This window comes from Phodopus roborovskii, unplaced genomic scaffold, assembly GCF_943737965.1.
Source record: "Phodopus roborovskii unplaced genomic scaffold, PHOROB, whole genome shotgun sequence".
NCBI classification, from domain to species: domain Eukaryota; kingdom Metazoa; phylum Chordata; class Mammalia; order Rodentia; family Cricetidae; genus Phodopus; species Phodopus roborovskii.
The window spans coordinates 20,930,256-20,955,670 of NW_026126511.1; the positions used below are offsets into that span (position 1 = coordinate 20,930,256).

The window sequence follows — 25,415 nt, forward strand, 5'->3', positions numbered from 1 at the left end:
ATGATTGCAAGGGTTTTCAGGACATGGTAGCAAAGTTTGCAGATATGAATGCACAGCCAACTAGACAGCTTACTAATATCCTTTTCCTATTCAAGGCAAACAAAAATCTCACCATAGAAAGGGAGGTAGGTATAGAGTCCTACTTCTCACTGGAGAACTACATGCAATTAGTAGCTGACAATCTCCCAATGAAGAGCATGTATCCAAGTGTATATAAGCAGCTTGGAGGGAGTTTGTGTGTGTGTGTGTGTGTGTGTGTGTGTGTGTGTGTGTGTGAGAGAGAGAGAGAGAGAGAGAGAGAGAGACAAACAGACAAACAGACACATACACACAGAGGAGAGACAAAGTTGGGTGTATATGTATGGGGTAGAACTAGGAAGAGAGAGAGAGTAGGAGGTAAATATGATTAAAATACATACAAAATTCACAAAGAACAAATAAAAATAAGAAAAGCAGGAGAAGAGTTCATTTAATTCTATATAAAACTCCATATGAAAACTGTCTTAGAATTCTATAATCAGACTAAAAATAATTTGATGTGAATTTCTACATAAAAATACTCTAGACATTTTTTTTTTTTTACTAGAAATCAACTCACTCATCAGAGGCCTGAGAACTGTGCTGACATTCATAGCTTAAATACTGACCGTTGAGGAGTATTCATTCATCCACTCTATACTTAGCCTAGGCATGATATTCCCATCATTTCAGACTAAGTATATCACTTGGACAAAAAGAGAAATAAAATGTCCATATTTTAGACAAATTATGTTTATTTAACATATTTTAGATCTGGTTTCTTTCTCAAACATATGCCACAAGGGCATATCTTAGAAGAATTAACAGTAGGTTGATAAGCAAAACAAGCTAAGTTACTGATTCTTAAGTTTAATTGATTAGGATATGGGTCTAAAAGTGCTAGATCACCAAAAAATAACCTTCATTTTAAAAAAATTACTTCATCTTAATCAGAGGAAGCTCTAAAGAATGAAAACCAGCTCTCTGTCACCTCTACTTGGGTTGAGAAATATGGATGAAAATATCTTACTGTGTTTTTTGTAAAGTGACAAGCATTGTAGACAATTTATTTGGTATTACTACCAAACAAGTTCAAATACTAGAATCTTATAAAAGTTTCAAATTATGAAGAAAATTATACTTGTTTACATGAATCTTATACATATGCATGTATGTGTAGACACATACTTATGAATATTCAGTATGTCCTCAGTATACATGCATGCATACTATGTATACATAAAACTAAGATTTTAAAAAAAAGCACTGAGTTTTTTATACATACTGATAATAATGTATATGAATTTTTTGATGATTTCACTTTTAGTTTACAAAATACCATAGATGTTAAATCTTATTATTTCCACATTTATTGAGTTATGGCTTTATCCAAGAAATCACATAGAATGCTTAAACAGTCATGACTCAGGCTTATTAGGAATAGAACATGAATGTGTTTGCTGTCTAAATTTTAATTTGGCTCATTACAATCTGCCTACCTCAATTTCATCTGCAATTTCCAGTATGCATAATTGGGTTACCTGCTTTTGTGTTAAAATTGTTGAACACTCATGTAGTCAGTTTAAATTTCTATGGTTACCTTGAAGACTTGTTACTATTAAGACTAATTTTCCTAAATCATTCTAAGTATTATTTAAAAGATTACTGTTTTAAATGCAAATGATTTCACAGTATAGTATTAACTGATAATTTTTAGTAACTAGGTTTGTGATGATTACCACAGATGTCTCCCATAATACCATTTTCAAAATTGATTTTCATAATTACTATCATAAAAGCTTTGGAAAATATACTTATGTCTAAAAACAAACACCAGTCAAAAAAGTAGTTTTATTTTAATACTTTGAAGATGTCATACTTTGAAGAGTTATGGAATTTTCTTCGTGCCACTTGAGTATTTTATAGATTAAAAGTGGTAATGAAAATAGCTAGAATGAATAACAGTAATTGATTTTTAGTGGGTGATAAACTTTCATTCTAATTTTTTGTTCTTAGAACTTGTTTTCTTAAAACTTTTTAGAAATTGGTATTTTAGTGTATTTAGTACAGACATATTTCACCATAGTCCTCCTCTTAGATCTGACAACATCATTACTTGTTTTTACCCTAAAATCAGATATATCTTGTGAAAGAGCAAATTCGCTCTAAAATGAAAACAACTGAGTCTAGTGAGACAACTCAGTGGGTAAGGACACTTGTGGCTTATGAATAGTGAAGAAAGAGTAGGTTAGTAAGTAAAAGTTGAACCATAAAAAAGATGAAGCCAGTAAATTCACAGGCAGATCTCGGGGATGAAGGCCATCACACTCTACATAGTGAGTTCCACGACAGCCAGAGCTTCATAGAGACATCTGGTGACTACCTATATCTGGAGAGAAACAGTGGAGGAGGACAGGATAGGGTGGATGGTGCTAGGAAGAAGGGAGAGAGAAGAAGCTTTGGTTATGATGAATGTAAAAGTAAGAAAGTACATTTACAAAAAAAAGAGGAAGAAAAAAGAAGAAGCTACAAAAAACAAAGACATAAAGCATATGGGTGGTCAGACTCATTGATCATCAAATAAAAAGTTGATCATGCATGAAACTATCATTGAAGATGCATACAATAAAGTATGTGAAAAGGTGGGTCATTGTGGTTTGTGTTCAAAGTGATATAAAGAAAGTGGCATTGCTTCAGGGGTAGGAGTTCAACATAACTTAGAATGTTCAGGGCCTTATGTTCAATATTTCAGTGTCACTAAAAATATCACAACTAAAAAGTTGACCAAAGTAGGAAAACCTAAAGGAGATAATAAAAATACAAAAGATCAGTCCTAGATCTGTTGAGTATGGTTTAATAAGTAAACATAATGCAGCTATTACATTTGAGAAGTAGTTTCCATTTGTATGTGAGAGGGAATACAAGGAAACTAAATACTCTCATTATCCATCTTCAAAACTTGCATCATAAGAGACAGCTGACCTGAACAAGGGGGAGCTCATGAACTCCAGACTGATATCCAGCATTGGACTGACTCAGACCCCATGAATGTGGGTCTCAGTTAGATAGCCTGGGCAGTCTAAGGGAACCAGGATGTGTCCCTGGTACACGGAAAGACTTAGGGAGCACATTCCCCATGTAGGGTTACTCCCTTAGCCTAGAGGCAGGGGGACGGGCCTAGACTTTACTCCAAATGACTTGACAGATTTTGTTGACCCCTCCTGGAAGGCATCACCCTCCCTGTGCAGTGGAGGGTAGATGGGTGAGATAGGAAGGTTTTGGGTAGCATGGGAGGGAAGAAGGGAGAGGGAACTGGGATTGATATGTAAATTAAGAACAAATAATAATAAAAAGGAATAAAATTAAAAGAAAAATACTGAAATATACCTAGGATCCTATACACCTAGGATGGTAACAGCAGTCATTGTTTCAAATCTAGGAATATGCCCCTATTTGCTAAATATTATTTCCAGTAGCAATAATACTACAATTAATAATACTTATTGAACAAATTTACCATACCAATTCCTATGGTTCTATACATTTTTAAATACTTGTTAATTATTTTGTATATGTGGTGGTGGTTAAAGGACAGGGGTGTCATGGTGCAGGAGTAGAGGTCAATAGGGGCCTTAAAATTTGTTGTCTCCTTCCACAATATAGGTTCTGGAAAATGAACTCAGTCCATCAGGCTTGATTGATCCATATCCACTATGCTGTCCCATCAGACCCAATTCTATTCATTTTACAGTGAATCTTGTAATCTCTGTATATGCTGGCTTTACGGTAATTAGTGACTCCTGAGTCTTGGATGACTTGCCATCAGCATACATGACTTACAAGATGGGCTGATACACAGAAAAGATGCTCCACAGGAAGTATGTCATTATCAGTTTTGGGAAGAGTGGATAAAGTTTTAAAAATACTTCTGTCACAGTTCATCACTCAATACTGACATTTTTTTCCCTTTTGTCTATAAAAGTCTGGATTTCAAGGGAGACAATTCCTTCTTATTCTTCAAAGCAAAAAAAATACTAAACAGAATTTTGTTTTTGTAATTAAGTAGCTGAAGTTCTGACCTAGACTAAAGTCTTGGGTAAAACTCTGATTCCTGAGCCTTCTGAAATTTTTAAGTTGCAATATTTGGTAACTTTGCTAGACTGCTACACTCATGCAGAAACAACTGTCTCTGCAATTTTATGAGGAGCTTTATCGTTTAAAACTTAAAAAAATATTAGCTGTTAAGAATTTGTTCGTGATTACAAGCATCATGTTATACTGAAAAAAATTCTGTGCATAAAAAGTCATGGTTTTTTACAATTGTGTTCAGAATAAACATGAACTATAATTCTTTAGAGCCACTATCCAACTTTAGTGTTATGAGAATTAAAACCCCCAACAGGAAAAAAATTATGACCAAAACCTTTGTCTCCTAACTGTATGAAATGTTGTCATGGCACTGTGCAGATATGGCCCTTTCAGGTGATACCATATAGTTATGTTGATATTTTGCATACCACATACCTGGAACATTAACAGAAGTTACACAAATCTGAGAGTATTGTGACTGATAGTTAAAAGGTATCTTAATGACTTGCAGAAGCTGTGGACTGTTGTAGATGTTGCTTTTTCCCAGCCTCTTGCTGGGTATCATGTATTTATTTTATTTATTATTGCACAGACTTGTCACTGGAAATAACTTACTTTTTGCATTTTGGCCCTAGTGCAGAATTTGTTTTCACTGAAGTCTTACTGATGTCCATTGAGTTAAAGTGTAAATTTTAAGTTTAATTTTATATAACTTACGTATGGTCCCCAGAGGCATAGAGTCATGAATGCTAATATTTTTCAGACATAATCAGCAGAATATGAAATAGAATATCATTAGCAACATTACCAATAACTGTAACTAAAGGAGAGAGTAAATGTAAATTCTTCCAGTAACTTCATTCTTTGCAAACTGATGTTAATAACAAAATGACAGGTTAGAGTCAGAACTTAACATTATTCAATGTGTTTATTTGTATTGATTATTTTACATTTAAGAACACCAAAACATTATGTTTTGTCACTCAAGGACAATACTAGTTTAATAGTAATTTATTTTAAACCGCTACTGATAAAACAACCAATCAACACATTAAGCGGTGCCAACATTGGCATCTTGCTAAATAATCTCTAGGCATTGCACAGAGAGTGCATCTTTCAAAGATAAGTCAACAAGAGCAGTCAGAGCAGAAAATTAGAATTTGGTATCTTAGAATTAAAATACAGCTAAACTAAAGTTTTAATTGGGGTGATCTGAAAGGGCACTTCATGTAATGATCTCTTTCATTTGTTACTAATTGTTTGTTCCTGATGCAGAAGGAACATATGCAGGAATGTTGCAGAATTGGGTGAAGCCAGCAGTTTCCTCAGAAGCTGTGTTTTATTACTGAACAACAGAGGAGTGGGGATGAGAGAGCTGATACACAGAAATCCCTCTTTTACTTGTTTTCTATCACAAGAATTGTGGCAGAAATCCTGGGTCAGCTAAATCACACAGAAAATAATGTTTAGACATAATTAAAATGGCCTGTGACAGTGTTAGAAGTTACCCTGCCCTGCTGAAGACAGACTACCTCTTGATAGGGCTTCAAGTCAAACTGGAGTTGGAATTCCTGATTCAAAGTGCTTGCATTGACTCTAATCCAATGGTCGCATACTTGAGATCCTCTACCAATGGCATTAAATTCCACTTCCCGTGTAATTCAAATGGCAAGTTTCAGACTGGCACAATCACAGCCTATGACAAAATACAATTCAAATATAGCATTGTGTAGGGCTGAATTCATGGTGGTAGAATTTTTTAACTTCAATTTTCAGTGATAAATTGATCGTAAGTATCTTATCTGGCAAAGCACATGGGATGTTTTTGTATGCATACTATGTATTCACATTGTATTTTTAAAATCTAAAGGAACTACTAAATTTATGAAAATTGTACATGTAAGGATATGTTTTGTTTCCTTCAAGCATGTTTGAGTTGCTAGCCTGTGAAATAGTTTTTTAAGCGTTCTTTACAGATTATTACAGTATTTAGAAGGACATCATAAAGATAACAGAGTGCTTAATATGTTCTTCTAGATGCTTTAAATATGTATGTATCTCAAAAATATATCAGTATTTTACTATTTTAAAATGACAGGCATGGTTTGGGTACTTTGAGACAAAGTGCTAAATAACAACTATCCCTTACTTCGTCTAAAAACTTACATTACAGTGGAAGAGGGATGATACATAAGCCAATGAATGCACAAACATCTAATAATATTGCTAAACAGCAAAGGCAATGACAATGGTTAAGAAAGGCTAACAGTGTATACTTGAAGGGATATTTAGGTTGGACAATCAGAGAAATCCTCTCCTGAAGGGCGGCGTTGAACAATCTGAAGTAAAATGATGCTAGGACGCTTGCAAAGATGTAGGAGGAAGGAACAAACTTCCTTCAGCAGATATAGATAGTTGAATTGAGGAACATACAGAAGACAAGTGTAAAGAGTGTAACCTTGCAAGGGAATGGATGAATGAGCTTGAAGACAGTGACAGTTTACCAGGATCACATAGACCATGTTGAACGGTTCTTTGTAGGACTGCTTTTTTGTCCATTTGTATTTCATAGGATGCTTTCACGTGACTCTCATTGAAATTTCTTTATCTAGATTGTCTAATTAGAAGCAATGGATCATTCATGGTTTGATCAGATGTAGAAGTTTTGTGCTTTAGTTGAATTATTTGTGAGTCCTGGATGAATTCACAAGAATTAAAGAGTTTGATAAGTGGGCTCTTCTCACTGAAAATATATCTAAGTATTTTTAAAATGTATTTTACTCCAAAGTACATTTATGCTGAATGCCTTCTTTGTACAGGGCCTTTTGAAGGTTGCCATTGATAATGCCAGAGCTCAAGAAAAACAGGTCCAACTGGAAAAAACGGAGCTGAAGATGGATTTTTTAAGGGAAAGAGAACTAAGAGAAACACTCGAGAAGCAACTGGCCATGGAACAAAAGAACAGAGGTATCTGTGAAACTGCACAGAAGTCTAATATTTAAGGGAAATAGTCAACAAAGTAATATTGTTCTACATTGGTGATTTATTTTAATTTTTGCCACCATGCCTGTAACTGAACTTAGAATGGCACTTGGATCATGAGTTTATTTTATTTCTTAATGTTTAATGAGAACATGCTCTTCTGTTTTCTACCTCCAGGGATTAGATAGATCTATCATATTATTGACCGTATAATTTTCATTACTTATAGAGTTTAATGAATTCATATTCTTAAAGATAAGAATGAGCTCTGATGAGATGGTAGCCATGATAAAGAATGCTGTGTTCACTCACAATTGCCCTTTGAGAACCTCTGGAGTTAAAGTTATAATGCTAAAATAGAAAAGACTCATTATTCAAGCAAAGCAGGTTTGGTAAGATATTTATCAACTGAAATGGAAGCTTGATGAATATCTGAGCAAATAACCGACGTTAAGTGTTTGTATTATTTTCCTTCTGAATGCTTCACGTTCATTCACCAAGGTCAAGGCCATAAAGTACTTACCAAAATGAATTCTCATTGGATAAAATAATGGTATTATTGATCTTCAAACTGCTTCTTTTAAAATATTATACTGATCATCGATAGGTAATTTTGAAGGTCACTCATATTTGTATATTTGTTTTATTCACGAATTTGAAGACTACAACCAAAATCTCCTTTGCTTCAACTATAAGATTCTACAAAAATTGTATAAAAGGGGGAATTCCATTTCTTTAATTTTATAAGTATCACATATAAATTCTTAAGCTTCCCTACATTCATGTTTGATGTGGTCATTTAAAAATTGTTGCCTCTGTTTTAGGATTTTACAGATTGTTTCATTAGGTATTATGAGTCAATATCTAGTGAGTTTCTGGATTCAGTTTTGAGAAACTCACATAGCATATAACACAGTTTTAAATAATGTGAATTTGCATAGATTACAGACCTAAAATCATTCAAAAATGGTAAACACTGATGACAGATGCACTTGAGTGAATAAGGAAGTTGGAAGAAAGAGCTGAATCTGTGGAACCACCTTTTGTTAGAGAGCCATCTTTCTATTTTGTTCTAGTGTAAAAAAGACTCATAAAACTGAAAGGCAGGCCTGAGAATTTCTATCATCACTTTTGGAGTCTTGTGAGTCTGATCACTAGATTTACTTTCAGTTTCGTTCCTTTAACCACTACAGAGCAAAACATGCACAGGTCACACCCTGAGCCTTCCATTGAACCAACTTCCAACAGGAAGCTCAAAGTAATAATTATCCATACTTACCCACTATGAATGCATCAACTAAAGAGGTATATTATCCTGCAGACAACTGATTCGATATCAATCTGTGCAATCATGTAGGAGGAAATAGTGTGCGCAGTGGCTGGGTGCAGTGCATCTACGTTTTAATAGTATGGTCATGTGAAATTTATAAACATATTTCAAAACTACCATGTATTTTCATGGAAAATATTAAATAATAATATTTGGAAAGAAAAATATAAAATTAGATCATAAGCAAATCATCTCACTCCGAAGTGAAGGAAAATAGCATTAATTTGAAAACAGTGTCAATTAGTTCTCTTATCAGAAAGTAGTTGTCAGGTGGTGGTGGCACACGCCTTTAATCCCAACACTCAGTAGGCAGAGGCAGACAGAACTCTGAGTTCGAGACCAGACCAGGCTGGTCTACAAAGTGAGTTCCAGGACAGTCTCCAAAGCTACACAGAGAAACCCTGTCTCAAAAACTAAAACAAAAATACAAAAAGATAAATAAGTAAACTCAACCGGTTAGTGGACTGTCATCTAAGTGGAGCCAGGGATGATGCAGACGGGCCATGTGGGGATTAGAAACGGAAATGAAATATTTACTAGAGGATTTTTCTAAATATCTATTTTGATTAAATATGAAATTAATGTGTTGCAAGAAACTTAGACCAGGTGCTCTTTATAACTAAAAATGAATTCTGGAATAGTGGTGTTGTCAAACATGTGCTTCTTAATTATCCAAAGTGTTTATTAATTATCTAAAAGATCATTTTTAAAAAACTTACATTTCCACCACAGTGCTAATTGCTTTCCATCTTATTCATGTGTACACAGAGTAAAAACAGTTTCGTTCTATCAATGAACATTTTTATTGTGAATGTTGTTATTATTTACTGACTAACATTGAATATCACTATTGCTATCATGTACTAGGAGAGAATATAACACAAACAAGTTCTGTGTCACTGTCTAGCATTTATATAAAGCATTGTCATCAGTATCACATTATAACTTCAAGTGAGGTTTTATATTTCACTATAATTCCAACAAAATGAAACTAAAATATGTTTTCTTAAAATATGGTATAGTGTTACATATTTCTTAGGAAAGAATCATTTTCAAAAAATATACCATCAACAAAAGAAAGTACTGCTTCTGTATATTAATAACAGATGAATGTTGTTCCTCATGTAGACATAATAGTCCATATTTTCTGAAATCTAAAAGACTAATTTATTAAAAATCTAGTTGGTATTTTTTTTGTTTTTTTTTGTTTGTTTGTTTGTTTGTTTCTTCCCCCCACCCCAGCATTTTTGGAGGTACTGTCCCCTGAGTCCACAAGAAATATATATAAAAGCACACACTGGTCAGTGTGTTCTGAAATAATCTGATTCAAAGGCAGGGACTAAGCCACAAATTTCATTTAACCCAGCTTCTTTTTATCAATGAGCAGAAATATTTACTATAGTTGGCACCCCATTAAATATCTCTCCATGGGGCAATTAAAGTCATTCTTGTAATCACTTGAGGTTCAAATAAAGAATTACTTGACATTTTCTTGCGGATAAGTTTAGGTGAACTTGGGACTTGACAACTCTCATTAAGAGGAAATCAGTATAATAATAAGGATGATCGACTGTTTGTAAATATTCTGAAAAGTAATCTGCAGATCTCCTTTCTAGCCATCGTCCAAAAGAGGCTAAAGAAGGAAAAGAAGGCAAAGAGAAAACTGCAAGAAGCACTGGAATTTGAGACCAAACGCCGTGAGCAAGCAGAGCAGACGCTGAAACAGGCTGCTTCAGCAGACAGTCTCAGGGTCTTAAATGGTAAGAGCGGGCATGCCGTTTTTTCGCACAAGCAACTTTGATCTGTAATAGCAGAGGGGCAATGTGGAGATGCGCTTGTGGGTTTGTATACATTTAGGCATCATGAATCATTCAGCAAATGCTTTATATCTTAGATGCTTTGACCATTTTGTTATTTAATCTCAGGATCTGAGATTAAATCCATTTCTACAGGAAAATGCTACAGGGTTAATCGAAGAACTTCCTACTCCAACCTGTCCTATGAACAATATTACTCTTGTTATCTATTAACACCTCCTGAAAATTCTGATGGTTACAGTTTTGTCAAACCTTCAAAACTGACAGAGATTTACATGGTTTTAATTCTGCATCAAACTAACAAGTATCTCATCTTTTTTTAAAGACAACAGGCATCAAATGAAATATATGTCATTCTTACATCTTTGTGCTTTCAGACTCCCTGACCCCAGAGATAGAAGCTGACCGCAGTGGCGGAAGAACAGATGCAGAAAGGACAATACAAGGTAGGAATTTGCAGAAGGCTATAAATCTAGATCTTGCTATATGAGTTTTTCCTCAGCTTTAGGCTGCTATTCAAGCATGTAGCCTACCATCTGGGCCACATCAAAACAAGTTCAAACAAGGTCAAGTTCATCTTGCCTGTTTATATGAGTGAATTCATTTTGTGCTGATAGATTTTCTTTAAATTAACAGGTCATTTCTGTTTATATAATGCAATTAAAAAAGAATAATTAATTTTAAACAATGTATGATTTAATCTCAGACACAATAAATGTGTTTTATTGAACATTTGAAGCACCATCTAATTCTGGAAGGGTTTATAATTTCCATTCTATATACAGTCATATATTATGCAAATAGTTTTTAAATTTAAACATATCTACCCATTTTTTGTGACAGTAACTGCAGGATACATACAAAATAGACTATCTGAATGTTAATATTAAGAAAGATTACTTAGGTCCTATGCAGATTTCCTCATTACGTATACTATAGTATGTTTTTAGTAATAAAGATTTGCTGAGCAAGATCATATATAGAATACTTAGAAGGTTGTATTAGTTAGAAAAGCTTCATAGGTCTATTGTGGAGCCCTTGGTACTCAGCAAGAACAAAATCCAAAAGCAACACTTACTTGCAAACACCTACTCTATACAACAAACTCACTAACAACACGAATACATAAGTGGAGAAAATAACATTCGTTTCTATTCCAAGTTAAGATGATTCTTCCAGGGGGACATTAAAATGATTAATGGCCATAATCTTCCAAACTTCTTTTGTTTTACATTTTAAGCCAAATAATATTTAGGGCTTTGCTTAATACTAATTACTTTGCTTACTCAGTCAGCCCCAAATGTGGCAGCTTTGGTTCATTGTAAAAGAAATGTATTTGTTTTGTATCATATATGTGATAAATACTAATCCAAAATTAGGAGAAATATTCCTGGGGATATAATATTTTGTTTTCAATGAATATCTATTTTTCCAGAAGTCAAAATAATTAGTTTTAAATAGGAAGGCTTATTTATGCTATTAGAAAATATTTTAATTATAATAACATAAAAGATTAATAATAATATAGAAGTTAATGAAATTCATGTAATTTTAGGTGCAAAAATCTCTCATTTTTAAAAGAATTATAGATTTCAGTAGTTTTGCCCATGTTTTGGATCATGTGAAAAGAATATACATATAGTTCAAAAGAGTTAACCATTCCAAAAAGCCAAGTCTCATTATCAGGAAGGAATATCAGCATTGTTAGGTTTACATATGGGATGAGGCAGACCCTAATTCAATTCAGATCATGTAATAAATAAATAAATAAATAAATAAATAAATAAATAAATAACAACCTAAGGAAGCTCAGGAAAGTCCTGACATATGTTGATTAAGTAATGGCTCAACTTTTTGAATATTTTCAATCAGCTGATGTGACCCATACCTGATATTACTAGTACTTTTGCGACTGAGATAGGAGGCCAACCTGGGATACATTGTAAAATTCTGTCTCAAAACACTTAAATCACACCAAATATGCTCATGATATCTCATGGTATTTATCTGCCATGGTGCATTAGAAACAGATTTGCTAATTGATGAAATTATTGTCACTTTTATTTTAAATTGTAAAGTTCACTATACTAAAATCCATACTTTAATATAATAAAAGTCTTGCTGTTTGAGACTGAATAGTGAAATTGCCAAATTAGTACTACTGTGATTTATTTATTCTAAAAAAAATATTTTATTGTCTTCCCTTTGCTATCAAGAATTATACCAATTAAAAATATAGTAAGCATAACCAAATCATTTCAAGATTTTAGAAAGAAAATGTTTACAAAACAATTTAAAAACAAATTTAAATGATCATAATATTACTCTCCTAACAGGAAAATCATTTATTTATATTCCTTCCAATTGTTTTCACAATGCAGAGATTTCATTTCTGATGAATTTAGTATTATTCATGACTTTTCTTAATGATTTTTTTCAAATATTTTTAAAAATATGAGATAAAATGCAGTTTGCTTATTAGTTTTCTCTTTTCATTCTTTCCTTTTAAAATTCTTCTTTTTCTCTTTCCTCTTCTTTGCTTCCTTCTTCACACTCCTCTTCCTTTTTCTTCTTGACCAAGTGGCGTGGAACTCACTAAGATCCTCAGTTTCTTAACTGCTTTTATTAAAGGCATACACCACCACACACACCCTTGTTCTTTTTAAAGTATATATTTATGCAGTATTTTCCTATTTCTGACCTTTTAAATAATGCAACCGAAGTGTTTTGCCCTCTATTTCCATTCAATAAAGTTTTTTTCTTCCTTCCTTTCTACCTTCCTCCCTTCCTTCCTTTCTTTCCTTCTTTCTGCTTTTAAATGTTTTCTATTTGTTTTTATTTTAATTAAGACTAAGAGCACATTTGGAATGAACAGCACAGAATTAACAATGAGCTGGAGGAATCAAATGAATGAGACATGGTAATAAATAAAATCTGTCTGGGTGGGAAACAGGGAAGGGGGAGCAAGAGGGAGTCCAAATTCATTGCTTCTTTGTGAACCAATCTCTGTCATGCATTTTGGGAGCTTCTTCACAAGTCAGAAAATGAAAAATACAACAAGCAAACCATCACATAAACCTTCCTTGCCTCACAGTCTCACTCAGAATCCCCAAGCCCAGCTGTGGTGATAGACTCAGCTGTTTTCTCATTCCCAATCTAACTATAACCGAAATCACTCTCTGCTCTGAAATAGACACATCCTAATTGGCAAACAAAAAACAGTCCATGGCATTTGTGTCCATCATGTATTTTTAACACTTTAGCCATAAATTATGCCACACTTGGCATCGGAGTTAGTCACTTAGAAGTTGGGCACTTAAACACTGCTCATATACCAGATAATTACCATCACAGAAGCACCTCAGTTGACAGTATCTCACGAGCATTTTATGTCACCATTTCCATAAAAGCAAAAAGATGGGAAAGAAGAAAACATAATAGCTTAGGAAATATTCCCAAGGAATAAAACTCCTTAATCATTTAAATTTTCTTTAGTAGTGAGATAAATCAGTTTATAGTGCACAGGGAAAAAATTCTGCATGGCTGATATGGCAAATGACTAACTCAAAATTCATGAGTTTGGTTGAGAATCTAAATGCAGAATGAGTATCCAAACCTTTAAAGGCAACTTGCCTCAGTACCTGAATTACATTCTAAGCAGTCTTTCCATGGTGTGCTTTGAACAGGAATCTTTATTGTAATTTCTGTTGGAGTTAGAAAGACTGGCTTTACTTTAGCCTTTTTCATAAGGTCTTTTGAACACACAGACTGAATTCCTTTAAACCTTCCATAAGTAATTTATATTGGTTAGTAAACAAATATGCCCCCAAACCTGACTGTAGTTTCATGTTCAAACACATGTACAATGTGAATGAACAAACCCATAACTAGATGGAGTAACTCATTTAAATCTTTTGCTTGTGTTATTCTCTCTCCCTAGTCAACACCATCCTTAATCATTTCATAGCACCTCCCCAGCTCATTTAGACATGTTTTGGCTGTACCACATCATAATACGTGATTATTATTATTATTATTGTTATTATTATTATTATTATTATTTTGTTGCCTCACAATGAACTCAAAGTTCAGTGCACATACATACCTGTCTCCCTGCTGAACTTTCATCTGTTCTAATCTGTGTTCTTTGACACACAATGAGGAAGAATTGAGGCTGACATCATGCCTCCTACCTTTCTATGCTCCTGACATAGAGCCACGCTGTTCCCCGCCCCCAACCACAATGGACACTTTACACCCTTTGTTACAGATTATTCTGTCCTCAAAGTTTCAATTTAAAAAGTATTGTATCCAAGAGTACTTCCCTGTGTCCTCCTCTCTCCTGCCCCTGCAGTACCTACTGACTGCTCAGAACCGGTTCCTCTTCTTAGAGGAGGGAGCCTTGGGTTCCTCCTAGAGACCAAGTAGTGCCTTGCCTGACAGTCACTGTTCAGTTTTCTTCAGCCATAGCTGGGGCAGAGCCTTTGCTGTGTGGGTTTATTTCTCATTGTGGCACTGTTGTCTGACGAAGTATTGGATATTGGATATGTATTAAGGCTCACTGCGAATTCCCTGAGGGAATCAATCAGGCACCGATAAACAGGCCTGATGATAGATCTTGTGGATGCGAAGATCATTCAGTGCTGATTTCCTGGAGTTCAGCTGGAGAAACTGATAGGAGGGGGAAAAGATGAAACGATTCTGACTAAGAAAGTCAGACTTTATACATCGTCACAGGATTAATTTTTTCATTTGTTGACTGAATTAGCAGTTTTTGTCTTTGTATTTATTCTTTGAATTTTGACCTCTGATTTAGACTATGTAAATATTTACCTATATTCAATATCCTATTTTAAATGCATGATTTATTATCTTATACTCACACTTATAAAGAAATGCATCTTTTGTTTGTATAGGTTAACCTCGGCCTTCTTTTGAAAATTGTTTTACTTCAAAGTCATTAAATATTGAATACTATGCCATGTACAAATCAACCATAATGGGGTAGAATAATGTATGTATTACTTTTTCACATGTATTATATAAAAATTTCCCAAAAAGTCTCAGAACTTTTACTGCCCTAGTAACAGTTTTCCTTTTTATTTCTTAAATAGTATGTTGTCATTTTTAAGGCAGAATGGTTATTAAAATCAACGTAAATGTGTGCTGTAGTTCCTCTGACATGTTACTCTATCTGCAAGTTAAGCTTACAAAATCTTGATTTCACTTGAAAGTACATCTCTTTTATTTACATCCAATAGCCATAATCAAACTACTTGGCTTTTTATTCTCTTTTTGACTGATCTCAGATCATAGAAAACCAAATACTATCCCAAGGAAAGCACATAAAAGGCTTGTCTTCACATTCATAATCTTTTTTTTTTCAATTTTAAAATATCTTCTTTCTGCTTTCTAGATATTTGAAGATGCATGCTGACTTTTTAAATTATTCATCTGTTCAACAAATACATTCTAACATTGATGTTATGCCAAGCACATTTTCTTGATGTCATTGCCTTAGTATTGGGAAAGAACTTCATAATAGAGTGAAAGTCTTTGTTGTACAAAGGAGGAAACTGAGGCGTAATGTGGGTAGATGGCTTATTAAAGGTTGCGGCTATAATTCGTCAGAGTTAGAACTGTAATGTGTTCCAGTTGTTTGGTACATCGCTGTATTTTCTTCCAGAGTGCTTATAGATTGGAGTTGTTAAATGATGTTCTATTTTCTCCTTTAAAATAGAGAATTGTTATTTGACTGATAGCTTAAAGCTACATATTATTATGATGTAAACACTAAATAGATGTGTATGTTTCTGTGCATGTGCATGTGTGGGTGTTGCTTGTGGGCACGTGTGTGCATATATTTTGTGTGTGCATGTTTATATGTCTCTGGTGTGTGTGTGTGTGTGTGTGTGTGTGTGTACTTTGTCTGCATGCTTATGTACTTTGCGTGTGTGTGTATGCCCATGTGTGTGTGCCTTGGGTGGGCGTTTTTGTGTGTTTGTACTTTATGTGTGTGTGTGTATGTCCATGTGTGTGTGCCTTGGGTGGGCATTTTTGTGTGTTTTTACGTTGTGTGAATGCATTTGTACTTTGAGTGTGTGTGTGCATTGTGTGTATGTATGTGCATGTGTGTGTGTGTTTGGTGGGCATTTGTGTGTGTTTGTGTACTTTGTGTAAATGCAAGTGTACTTTGTGTTTGTGTGTGCATGTGTTTGTGTCTCTGGCAGGCACTTTTGTTTGTGTGTGTGTGTGTGTTCTACAGTCCTGGTTCTTACCATGTCATAGGCTGATTCTATCTTGTAGCCCTTCAGCCTCAGCCTCCTATGTGTTGGGAATACAACCCTCTTGACCATGTTCATTTTGAACTCACATGCTTTATCAAGTTTTGTATTGCTTCACATGTTCTAGCATGCAGGAAAAAAATCCTAGTAACAGAAACGTTTGGATAGAGGATAGTAAAAGGCCACAACATACTTGAACTTCAACACTGCTTAACTGAAGCTTCCTTAAACTTACAACGTAAAAGATCTTCGTGATAGTGTAAGTCAAACTGGATTGTCATATTCTTACTTTCTGAAAATTCCCTTTCCTGCATACGAAAATAAACCTCTGAGTTCCATGTGGGAGTGAGAATTGCTTACATATTTCTACAGAACCAACAGTAGTTCAGAAGTTCCAGGCTCGACATATGCCTTAGTTATTTCATCTTTTACCAAACCTCAATCTCAAAGGATTCGTATGAATATTAAATGAAATGATCCATTAAAGCACTTAGCATCTACTAGGCATTAGTACTCACAGAGATACATTTTAGTAATTAATATTAAATTTCATTATTATAAAATAACATATTTACTATACAGTTGTCAACTAGTGAACCCTAAAGCTGTTATTAGTACAAAAAATAATATTCATATCCTTTTCTGGAAAATTGGTCAGTACTTAGTATATAATTTTTAATTAGTCCCATATGCAATTGTTGTGGAGAGTTTACAAGAAACTAATTTAGTTACATATACTGAGTTTCCATATTAAAACTGTGGTTAAAATAAAAGAGCAAGAATAGATATTTTAAAATCAAATCAATCAAGCAATAATAATAGCATAGGGTTTATACCTAGCTCTAGGCAGCCAACTTTGCATAATGACTTCTGTTGTGTCCTTTGGAAATAACATCCTCAGAATTACTTCAACTATTTCCTTTCATCTAAGAATATAAGCATTAGAATTGTATTACATGAACCAAACAAAGTAATCACAAATTTAGTCCTTTTAGTCTTTTGACATCGATTTCGGGTAGTTGGTGTTATTTCAACACAGCTAATCAATTTAAGATGGTATTGATTAAGCAGAACAAAGGATGATATTGATTGTAGGCAGTAACCAATAAGCAGTCTATGGTTCCATATATATATATATATATATATATATATATATATATATATATAAATCATTGCTAACTACTCATTTAACTAGAAATAATATGGATTAACATTAAGTATTCTCAGGGGGTATATATTATTTAATATTTTGTAAGGTGTTAGATTAATGTTTATTTATAACTCCAGTACATAATTATTGTTCCTTTAAAAATAAATATTAAAACGTAAAATTTTGTGAATATCTAACTCCAAGTGCCTAAGCCCTCTTATAGATTTTGTTGGGAATAACTGCTTTTACTTAAACCTGTTATATAGAAAATTAATCTTAGTAAACATTAACTATTAAAGCACTAAAATACTGACAGAGCATATTCATTATTATTACATAAAATTATTTCCTTGTAATTAATGTCATCCAGCAAATTTGTAATGTATTGGATACCATTATTTTCTTCTTGTGAAATACTATAAAGAAGGATTAGTTTGAATTTCAAATATAGAAATTTTACATGACATATATCTGGAATTTGGACTTGAAAGTTTAGAGAAGGAAATGGGTACTGTGCAAGTAAATTTCTATCAGTGTTGAAGCACAATTCTTAATACTTAACTAACAACTTATAAATAATTGGAGGCAATTACTTTGTTTATAAATGAATTTATGATAAGGCTTCAGTGCTGTCTGAAGACCTAAAATAAAAGGAAGTGGTAAGTGGAAAATGGGAATGATATTAACAGTGGACCTCAAAGTTCAATGCTGGATCTGCTTTGAGTTAGTGTCATAATTACTGATGTGGAAGAGTGATTAAGCAAAGTATATCAATAAAATTCACAATTGATTATAATTTATAAAGCATACCATGCATCTGCTGCAACAATATTGAGTACAGAGGGACATTCAGGAATTTAAGGATGAGTGAAATTAAGTAACATTTGTAAGAAAGTTTATGATCTGCTTTTAGCAAACACTAAGAATGTCAACATGACTCATAACACATGTCCACCTATGGTAACATCCATAGCATCCTAGTGTCGATGACCAGCTGCTGGCTGAGAAATATGTCAGAGAAAAGTATTTCAATAAGACTTTGGTGTCATTATCATAAACAAATTTTAATTGCTGAAATTTAATTGCTGAAACAATTCAAGAATATTTTTATTAAGGTCAATATTTTAATAATGTAATTCATAAGGTTTTATTTCTTTAACTTAGGTAGAAATTTTTTCATCATTTTTATGAGAAACTTTCTTAAAAGTTTGCACTTATAGTTTTAAACTCTGATAAAGGGAGGAAATTCATGAGTATTATAACCAATGTTTTGCTTATTGACGTTTGTACTGCATAAGATATATATATATACCCTATATCAGTGAATTTATAGCATACACTATGAATGTCTAGGTTCAGAGAACTCCTCCTCCTCCATCATAGTACTTTGAACATCTAAAAGAACTTTGAGAAACAGGATAACCTGTTTAAAATAAAACAAAATATATATTTTCAAACAATTTATTATATTTGAATATCATAAGTATAAGTCTGATATTTAAATATTTTAGTTACAGGCACGGAATTCTTATCTTTGTTCATTTAAATAGGGGATAAGCATGACGAAATTTAAAAACTGATACACAGATATATGGTCATGGTAAATACATTTTCAACTTTTAGCATATGTCATTTAGACATTGGAGATATATGACACCCTTTGATACAAACACTCAGAAAAATTTAAAACATTATCACTTAGACCATAAATATTAAAAGCTTATGGTACATTATTCCACCTCCCATGGTTAGGGACAGAATGCAGACATGCCACAATAATGTTTTTTTTATTTCTACTGTTCGAACCATATTAATGAGAACATCATTTTGGAGAACTAATTATTTCTATTTGTCTTGTGTCACACTTTCTAATTCCCCTATATTAGCACAGCCAAAGCAAATTAATTGCTTTTCCAACAGTTGAACCTTGGCCAAGAATGAGCTCATATTCCCTTCCAGTTTCCCTGTTTGTGGGAGTGCATTGTGTCAAAATTTTTTTCTTGATACTAAACATAGTCTCAAGAATACCTTTACACATTTCTATGTGCTCACTTGATGGAATTTATAAGTTTAAGTGACCCGCCAGGAAAGATAAAGTTCTTAGCTGCAAGATTATACATCAAAACAGTTAAAGTGAAATTAAAATTAAATGAATGAATCTCACTGAAGCAAAAAAAGCAGTAATTAATGGTTCCCTTAATTGTCTTCATAAAATATTTGCATGGGTCTAATTTGCATAATTTGCATGTATTAATTAATCTTTCAAAGGAATTTTGTGCTGAGAGAAGCCAAAAAATCTCTTTGTTTTATTTAAGATCTAATGAAATATTTATCTTCTTTAATGAACTTCTCATCTTCATTAAAATAAAAATTGCACAAGTTTGTATGTTTTAAATGTTTTTATAATTGAAGTATTCAAAAAATCTCTTTAGACTTACTACAGCTGAAAAACAAACACATCATTTAGCATTCAGTATCATTTCCACGGCACTTACACTTTTAAAAAAGGGAGTTCCATCCCACTTTTTAAAAGGTGGCAAAGCATTTTGTAAATGAATTTTTCTCTTTAGTTTAAAGAACTACAATTTATAAAGCCTGGTTCTTTCTTTCAATGGCAATGCCATTTTTATGACTGAGGTACCAGGCAACGAAGGTATAGATAAGAAAAGTTAGTATGTTCAATTGTTCAGGAAAAGTTTTACTGGCTGAAAATATTTTAGCTAGTACAAAGAAATAAGTCCATTAAAATTACTTTTATATCTATAATGAGTGCTAGACCAATAGTATTTTCTGGCAGAAGCTGTCCGGCTTCAATTCTGTTCTCAATCTGTGTACTGAAGAATTGCAGCAGGGGGTTCTGCTCTCACAAACTGAGGGATCACAGTGAAAAGCAAGAGACGTGCCTTGGAAGTGTTGGAATCCACAGTATCTATCCAGTGCCAAATCATACATATTTCTGGGAACTGAGAAAATGTGAGGATAGACCATGGGAGGAAAAAAGACATAAAGGCTAAAGGGACAATGATATGTCCATGGCTTCATTCTTTATGATATTGGAGCTATATTTTTCATTTTTCATTTTTTTCTCTTTTATCTCTATGTTAAGCTCCTTTAATACTGGAGGAAACTGAGGCACATGGATAATCATCACTTGAGATTAACACCAAACTCAAGATATGGGTCCCCCTCGCTTCCACATGCCTTGCTTTCTATACGACAGACATCTTTTTATTTTATCATAATTTACAAAGTGGTTCTGAGTACCTAAATGAAGGCCAGAGAATAACTATGGCGTAAATTTCAAAGGATTAATATTCGCATTGAAAATCTACAATTCTCTCCATGTAAAGTTTAGTAACATGATAAATTCAATTAGGTTGACTTTTGAGCTCCTGGAAACTCATCTGTGGTATTTATACTTTCTCAAGAAGTGCTTTCTAAAATAAAGCAAAGTTTATTTTTCTTTATAATAAAGAATAATGCAATCATTTGTATGGATGATTAATAAATCAGTGATAAAATAAATTCCCACATAGAGTTTATCTGACACAAAACTAGGTTATCAAGCCTAATGCAATAAGATTAAAATTTAGTGATAGGAAAGCAGTAGTGGACAAAGAGCATGCTCTAGTGTCATTCACGTCACAACTTTGGGATTTCACTTTAACTGTGAAACTTTTCCTCCTCTGATTTTCTTATACTATCAGAATGGCAAAAATATCAGTTTGGGTTTTGAGTGTGAGCACACGTGTAATATATCCATGGTCTGTGTACACACATACAGATGGACTCTGGATCCTGAACTTCCAGCTTCACATTCCCATGTTTCTGTTGATTCTTGTTGCAATCCTGATTGTGTAAGTAAATAACTTTAGGCCTTCAGATTCTCAATCTCTAAATCCCAGAAGAGGACTGGAATATCCACCTTTCCGAACTGCTCTCCTCCTGATATAAGTTAGCATACACTGAGGATTTAGGAAGATAACTGCTAGAAGCCATTGTTGGTAATTTTTATAACTAGACATTATTTTAATGCAATCATATTCACTCTTGAAAAATATTACACATATCCTAGGAAGGATAATTCTTAAATGAAATTAGCCAATACAAGCATTTTGCTCTGCAGATCACTCAGACTTTTCTTTAAGGCACCATTTAAGGTGGCAGATGGAAATAGCTCATACCAGACTTTCCAGAGCACTTCAAACTTTCACAACAGGGTGAGTTTTACTATTTAGGTCAATTTTAAAGTATATCTTAAGAAGATTAATTTGTAGCTAGAAATTATATGTGAATACTTATAAATTAAATAAAAGATAAACTACTCTTACTCAAATTTAAGACAGAAATGCTAGAACCTCTTAATTTTTTAATTATATTTTGGCAAATCTCTGTTAATATGATTTGTATTATCATACAGTGTAGAGTAACTACACACTCTTCTAATTCATATATAATCACACTCCTGAGATAGTAAATCTCCAAACAGAGTTCCACTTAAGCTTACTAATTATACCTATAAAACGATGAATGATGGCTACAAATTATTGGATCTGACTCTCATTCTTTATTTATTTCTCCCTAGGAGGAAGAGCGCTAGATGGGGAGATTTCAGACCATAAATTATCCCCATATGTATTCAGGTGTACTGTGTTTAACTTTGATTCCATACAATGGCTTTACATTTAATTCTGAAGCCCATGAAATAATGGCACTGGAATTAAGAAGTAGATGTTTGCTCATCATGATAAAATGTTAGTTTGAATTAAAAATTATAATGACTTTATTTTTTTAATGGCTTGTGATAATACACTTTTTGGTTTGTTTTTTTTTTCTTTTGCTTTTGGAAAGATTGTCATTTTTTATATTTACTTATTACTTTTAGGGCTATCTGAATTTGAGTTATTCTAGTCAAGGCTGGTTTTACTAAGTTTCTCCACCAAAGCTTTATAAACTTGCACTATCTAGGCTTCATTGATAATACAAATGAATTCCATAGGTGTGTGGAGATTAGCTATAACCCAACATGAGAGAGCATCTCATACCTTTTCTGATGCAACAGAGGGCAGTATACAACTGACCTTTGCTGCCCAGGTGGTACTGTCAGCCCAACAGTGCCATATACTTTCTAAAGGAACTCAGAAATGCAAATTCCTTTATAGAGTTACATCTTGGTATCCTTCACAAAATATGGGTTTCATTATTCCTGAAAATAGTAAGACAACTACAATCAAGGAGTCGAATATGTCAGTTATCTAGCACAGCATATAAACAAGTCAAAACATAGCAGTTAACTTACAAGCATGCAAAAGTTAACAAACACTTCTTAATGAATGCATTTTGTCTGGTTCTTATTATCTCTGAATACAGACATACTTGAGATGACAACTTGAAGCCCATTCCCCTACATCATTCTTTCTGTGTATCTAATTCAGATTATTCCTGGTATGTGAGACATTTTACAAATGTGAATATTTCAAAGATTAAGACATGTTCATTTGGCCACCTCTAAGCTTCAGTACTTAAAGGTACTTTTTACCAAGCCTAAAGACCTGTGTTGGATTTCCAAGACTCACATGGTAGGAGGAGAAAACTGAATTCTGCCTAGATGTCTTTCTTTAGGAATATGTTTAAACACACACACACACACACACACACACACACACACAGAAGAGAGAGAGACACACACACCACTCCCAAACATACCTTTATACCCCTCTAACACACCTACCCACCCAAATACACAAACTCACACACACACATAAAAAATAAAATACAATTTTAAATAAGAACTATTCATGAATATTCAAAGTTACTAGAATTAAAAGAAATTGTATGGAATTTTAAAAAGAATTTACTACTTCTGTAGTGCACTTAAAGTAATTTTATTTCCATAGGAATTCATGATGAATTATCAATGTGTCCTACAAGTGAACATATGTGTAAAAGCTCTCAATGAATGTAAAAATAGTAAATGTAACAGATAAAATAAAAAATATGTTTCTTGGATGTTTATCATATCTTGTGAAATTAATGTCTTCAAATATAGGATGTAGTTAGAATGTCATTGAAGTGGGTGGCATTTATACTGACTTTACAGGACTTATTTGTAGTAAAGTCAGGAACTTTATTTATATAATTTGATGCCTTCTTACACATATTTAAGACACAGACAGAATGTTATTGCTCCTTTATAGATAAATTTATCAATGAAGGCACCTGGTAACATTTAATTGAGCTGATTATGGCTCTCAGAAAGATACCCGGTTGGAATCCAAATCAGTGTCATTTAACTGGACACAATAGCTAGTGGCCATCTATCCAGAAATTAAACAAACTCCTCTGGAAGACAAGCTGTCATAACACGCAGTTAGGCAACACTTTGTTTAAAAATATGCAAGTAGCATGAGAGTCTACAGTCTTTCAAACCGAACTTTCATAGTCACTGAAAGTTATCAACTCACTCCTTGAAAACATGTTCATAAAATGGACCTACCCAGTGAAATATTATGAAAACTCATATTGCAGTGGTGATAAATCCATATGGAAAACAATAAATCTTGTTTATCACTTCTTTATTTAAATATCAGAGTAACTAGAATTTGGGTTCCTTGTTTCTGGCAATCCAACAGGCATTCATTTCCTAAATTACTCTGCAAATATTTAGACTGGTAATTGCCTACTTGAATGTGGAATGCAATTCTTGTTTATCTTGCTTGGAAAGTATTTCAAAGTGTAGGTCTATTCATTTTTAAGAAAATTTGATAAACAATCTTTACTGAAAATGAACGATCCATACAGAAAGGCTGGAAACCTCACAAATCAGTAAGGCCCCATTACAAGCTATCTTTATAAAACAAAACTTTCCATTTTTTTTAAATGTTAAATATTTACAATCATAAAGGAGTCAATTTCTTTCTTTTTATTATTAGGCAGTTGTTCTTTATCATTTAAACATAGATCTTTTGCATGAAATATTTGGGTGCAAGTGTGCACGCAATTTCTGCAATAAATAATGTTACCAATGACCCTTTACATTTCCAAACATTACTTTTGATAATGTTTATCATTTCAGAATTTAATGATTTAATGATTTGATCAATGTACAAATATATCATACCATAATTTCTCTACTCTGTGCTTACTTTTAGTTTTTTTTACAGTATACATTTTAACAATGACAATAGTTGGCAAATAAATACAAATTACAGGGTACAACTACTGAGTATAAAACCCATTCAAGTAAAGACTAGGTAAGGACCATTTAGCATCCCCATCTGATGCAAGTGCCTATGAAATCCAGTCCTCATTGTGAAGACATGGGTTTGACAGACAGCACATTACCATCTCAAACCTCAGTCAGTAAGTTAACCAGTGCCACAGCATGACCAGTGATTCTGGCACTCTAACACACAGCACTGACAACAAGGGACATTTCTGTAATATATTCGATTTGCAAAATTCAGAAGAGAATAAATGAGCATTCTTGGCAAACTGTAAAGTGCCTTGCAGGTATCGTTAGCTATTAGTATTATTACTATCGGTGAGATTTTTCCAGACCTAGAACAAAGAAGAGTAGATTGCAAGTAAACTTACAGAGAGCATCTTAAAAAGAACAGATGTGCTTACTTTTTACTAAAAGTTGAAGCATTGATAATTTCATGTATCTGTGGAATTCAGTGTGATGGCATAACTTATGAAAAGCCTGTGGAATCATTAAATCAATCTAGTTAACATATGTCTGA

The 25,415-nt window shown here is 33.3% G+C and overlaps 1 protein-coding gene across 1 annotated transcript in view; it reads left to right on the top strand.

The window, feature by feature from the left end:
* Dach1 (dachshund family transcription factor 1) overlaps window positions 1-25,415 on the top strand; it is a 375,887-nt gene that overhangs the window by 330,551 nt on the left and 19,921 nt on the right. Inside the window, exons 8-10 of the mRNA XM_051195300.1 lie at window positions 6,927-7,074; window positions 10,036-10,179; window positions 10,614-10,682. Of these exons, the coding sequence (XP_051051257.1) occupies window positions 6,927-7,074; window positions 10,036-10,179; window positions 10,614-10,682 (361 nt within the window). The remainder of the gene's footprint in view (window positions 1-6,926; window positions 7,075-10,035; window positions 10,180-10,613; window positions 10,683-25,415) is intronic.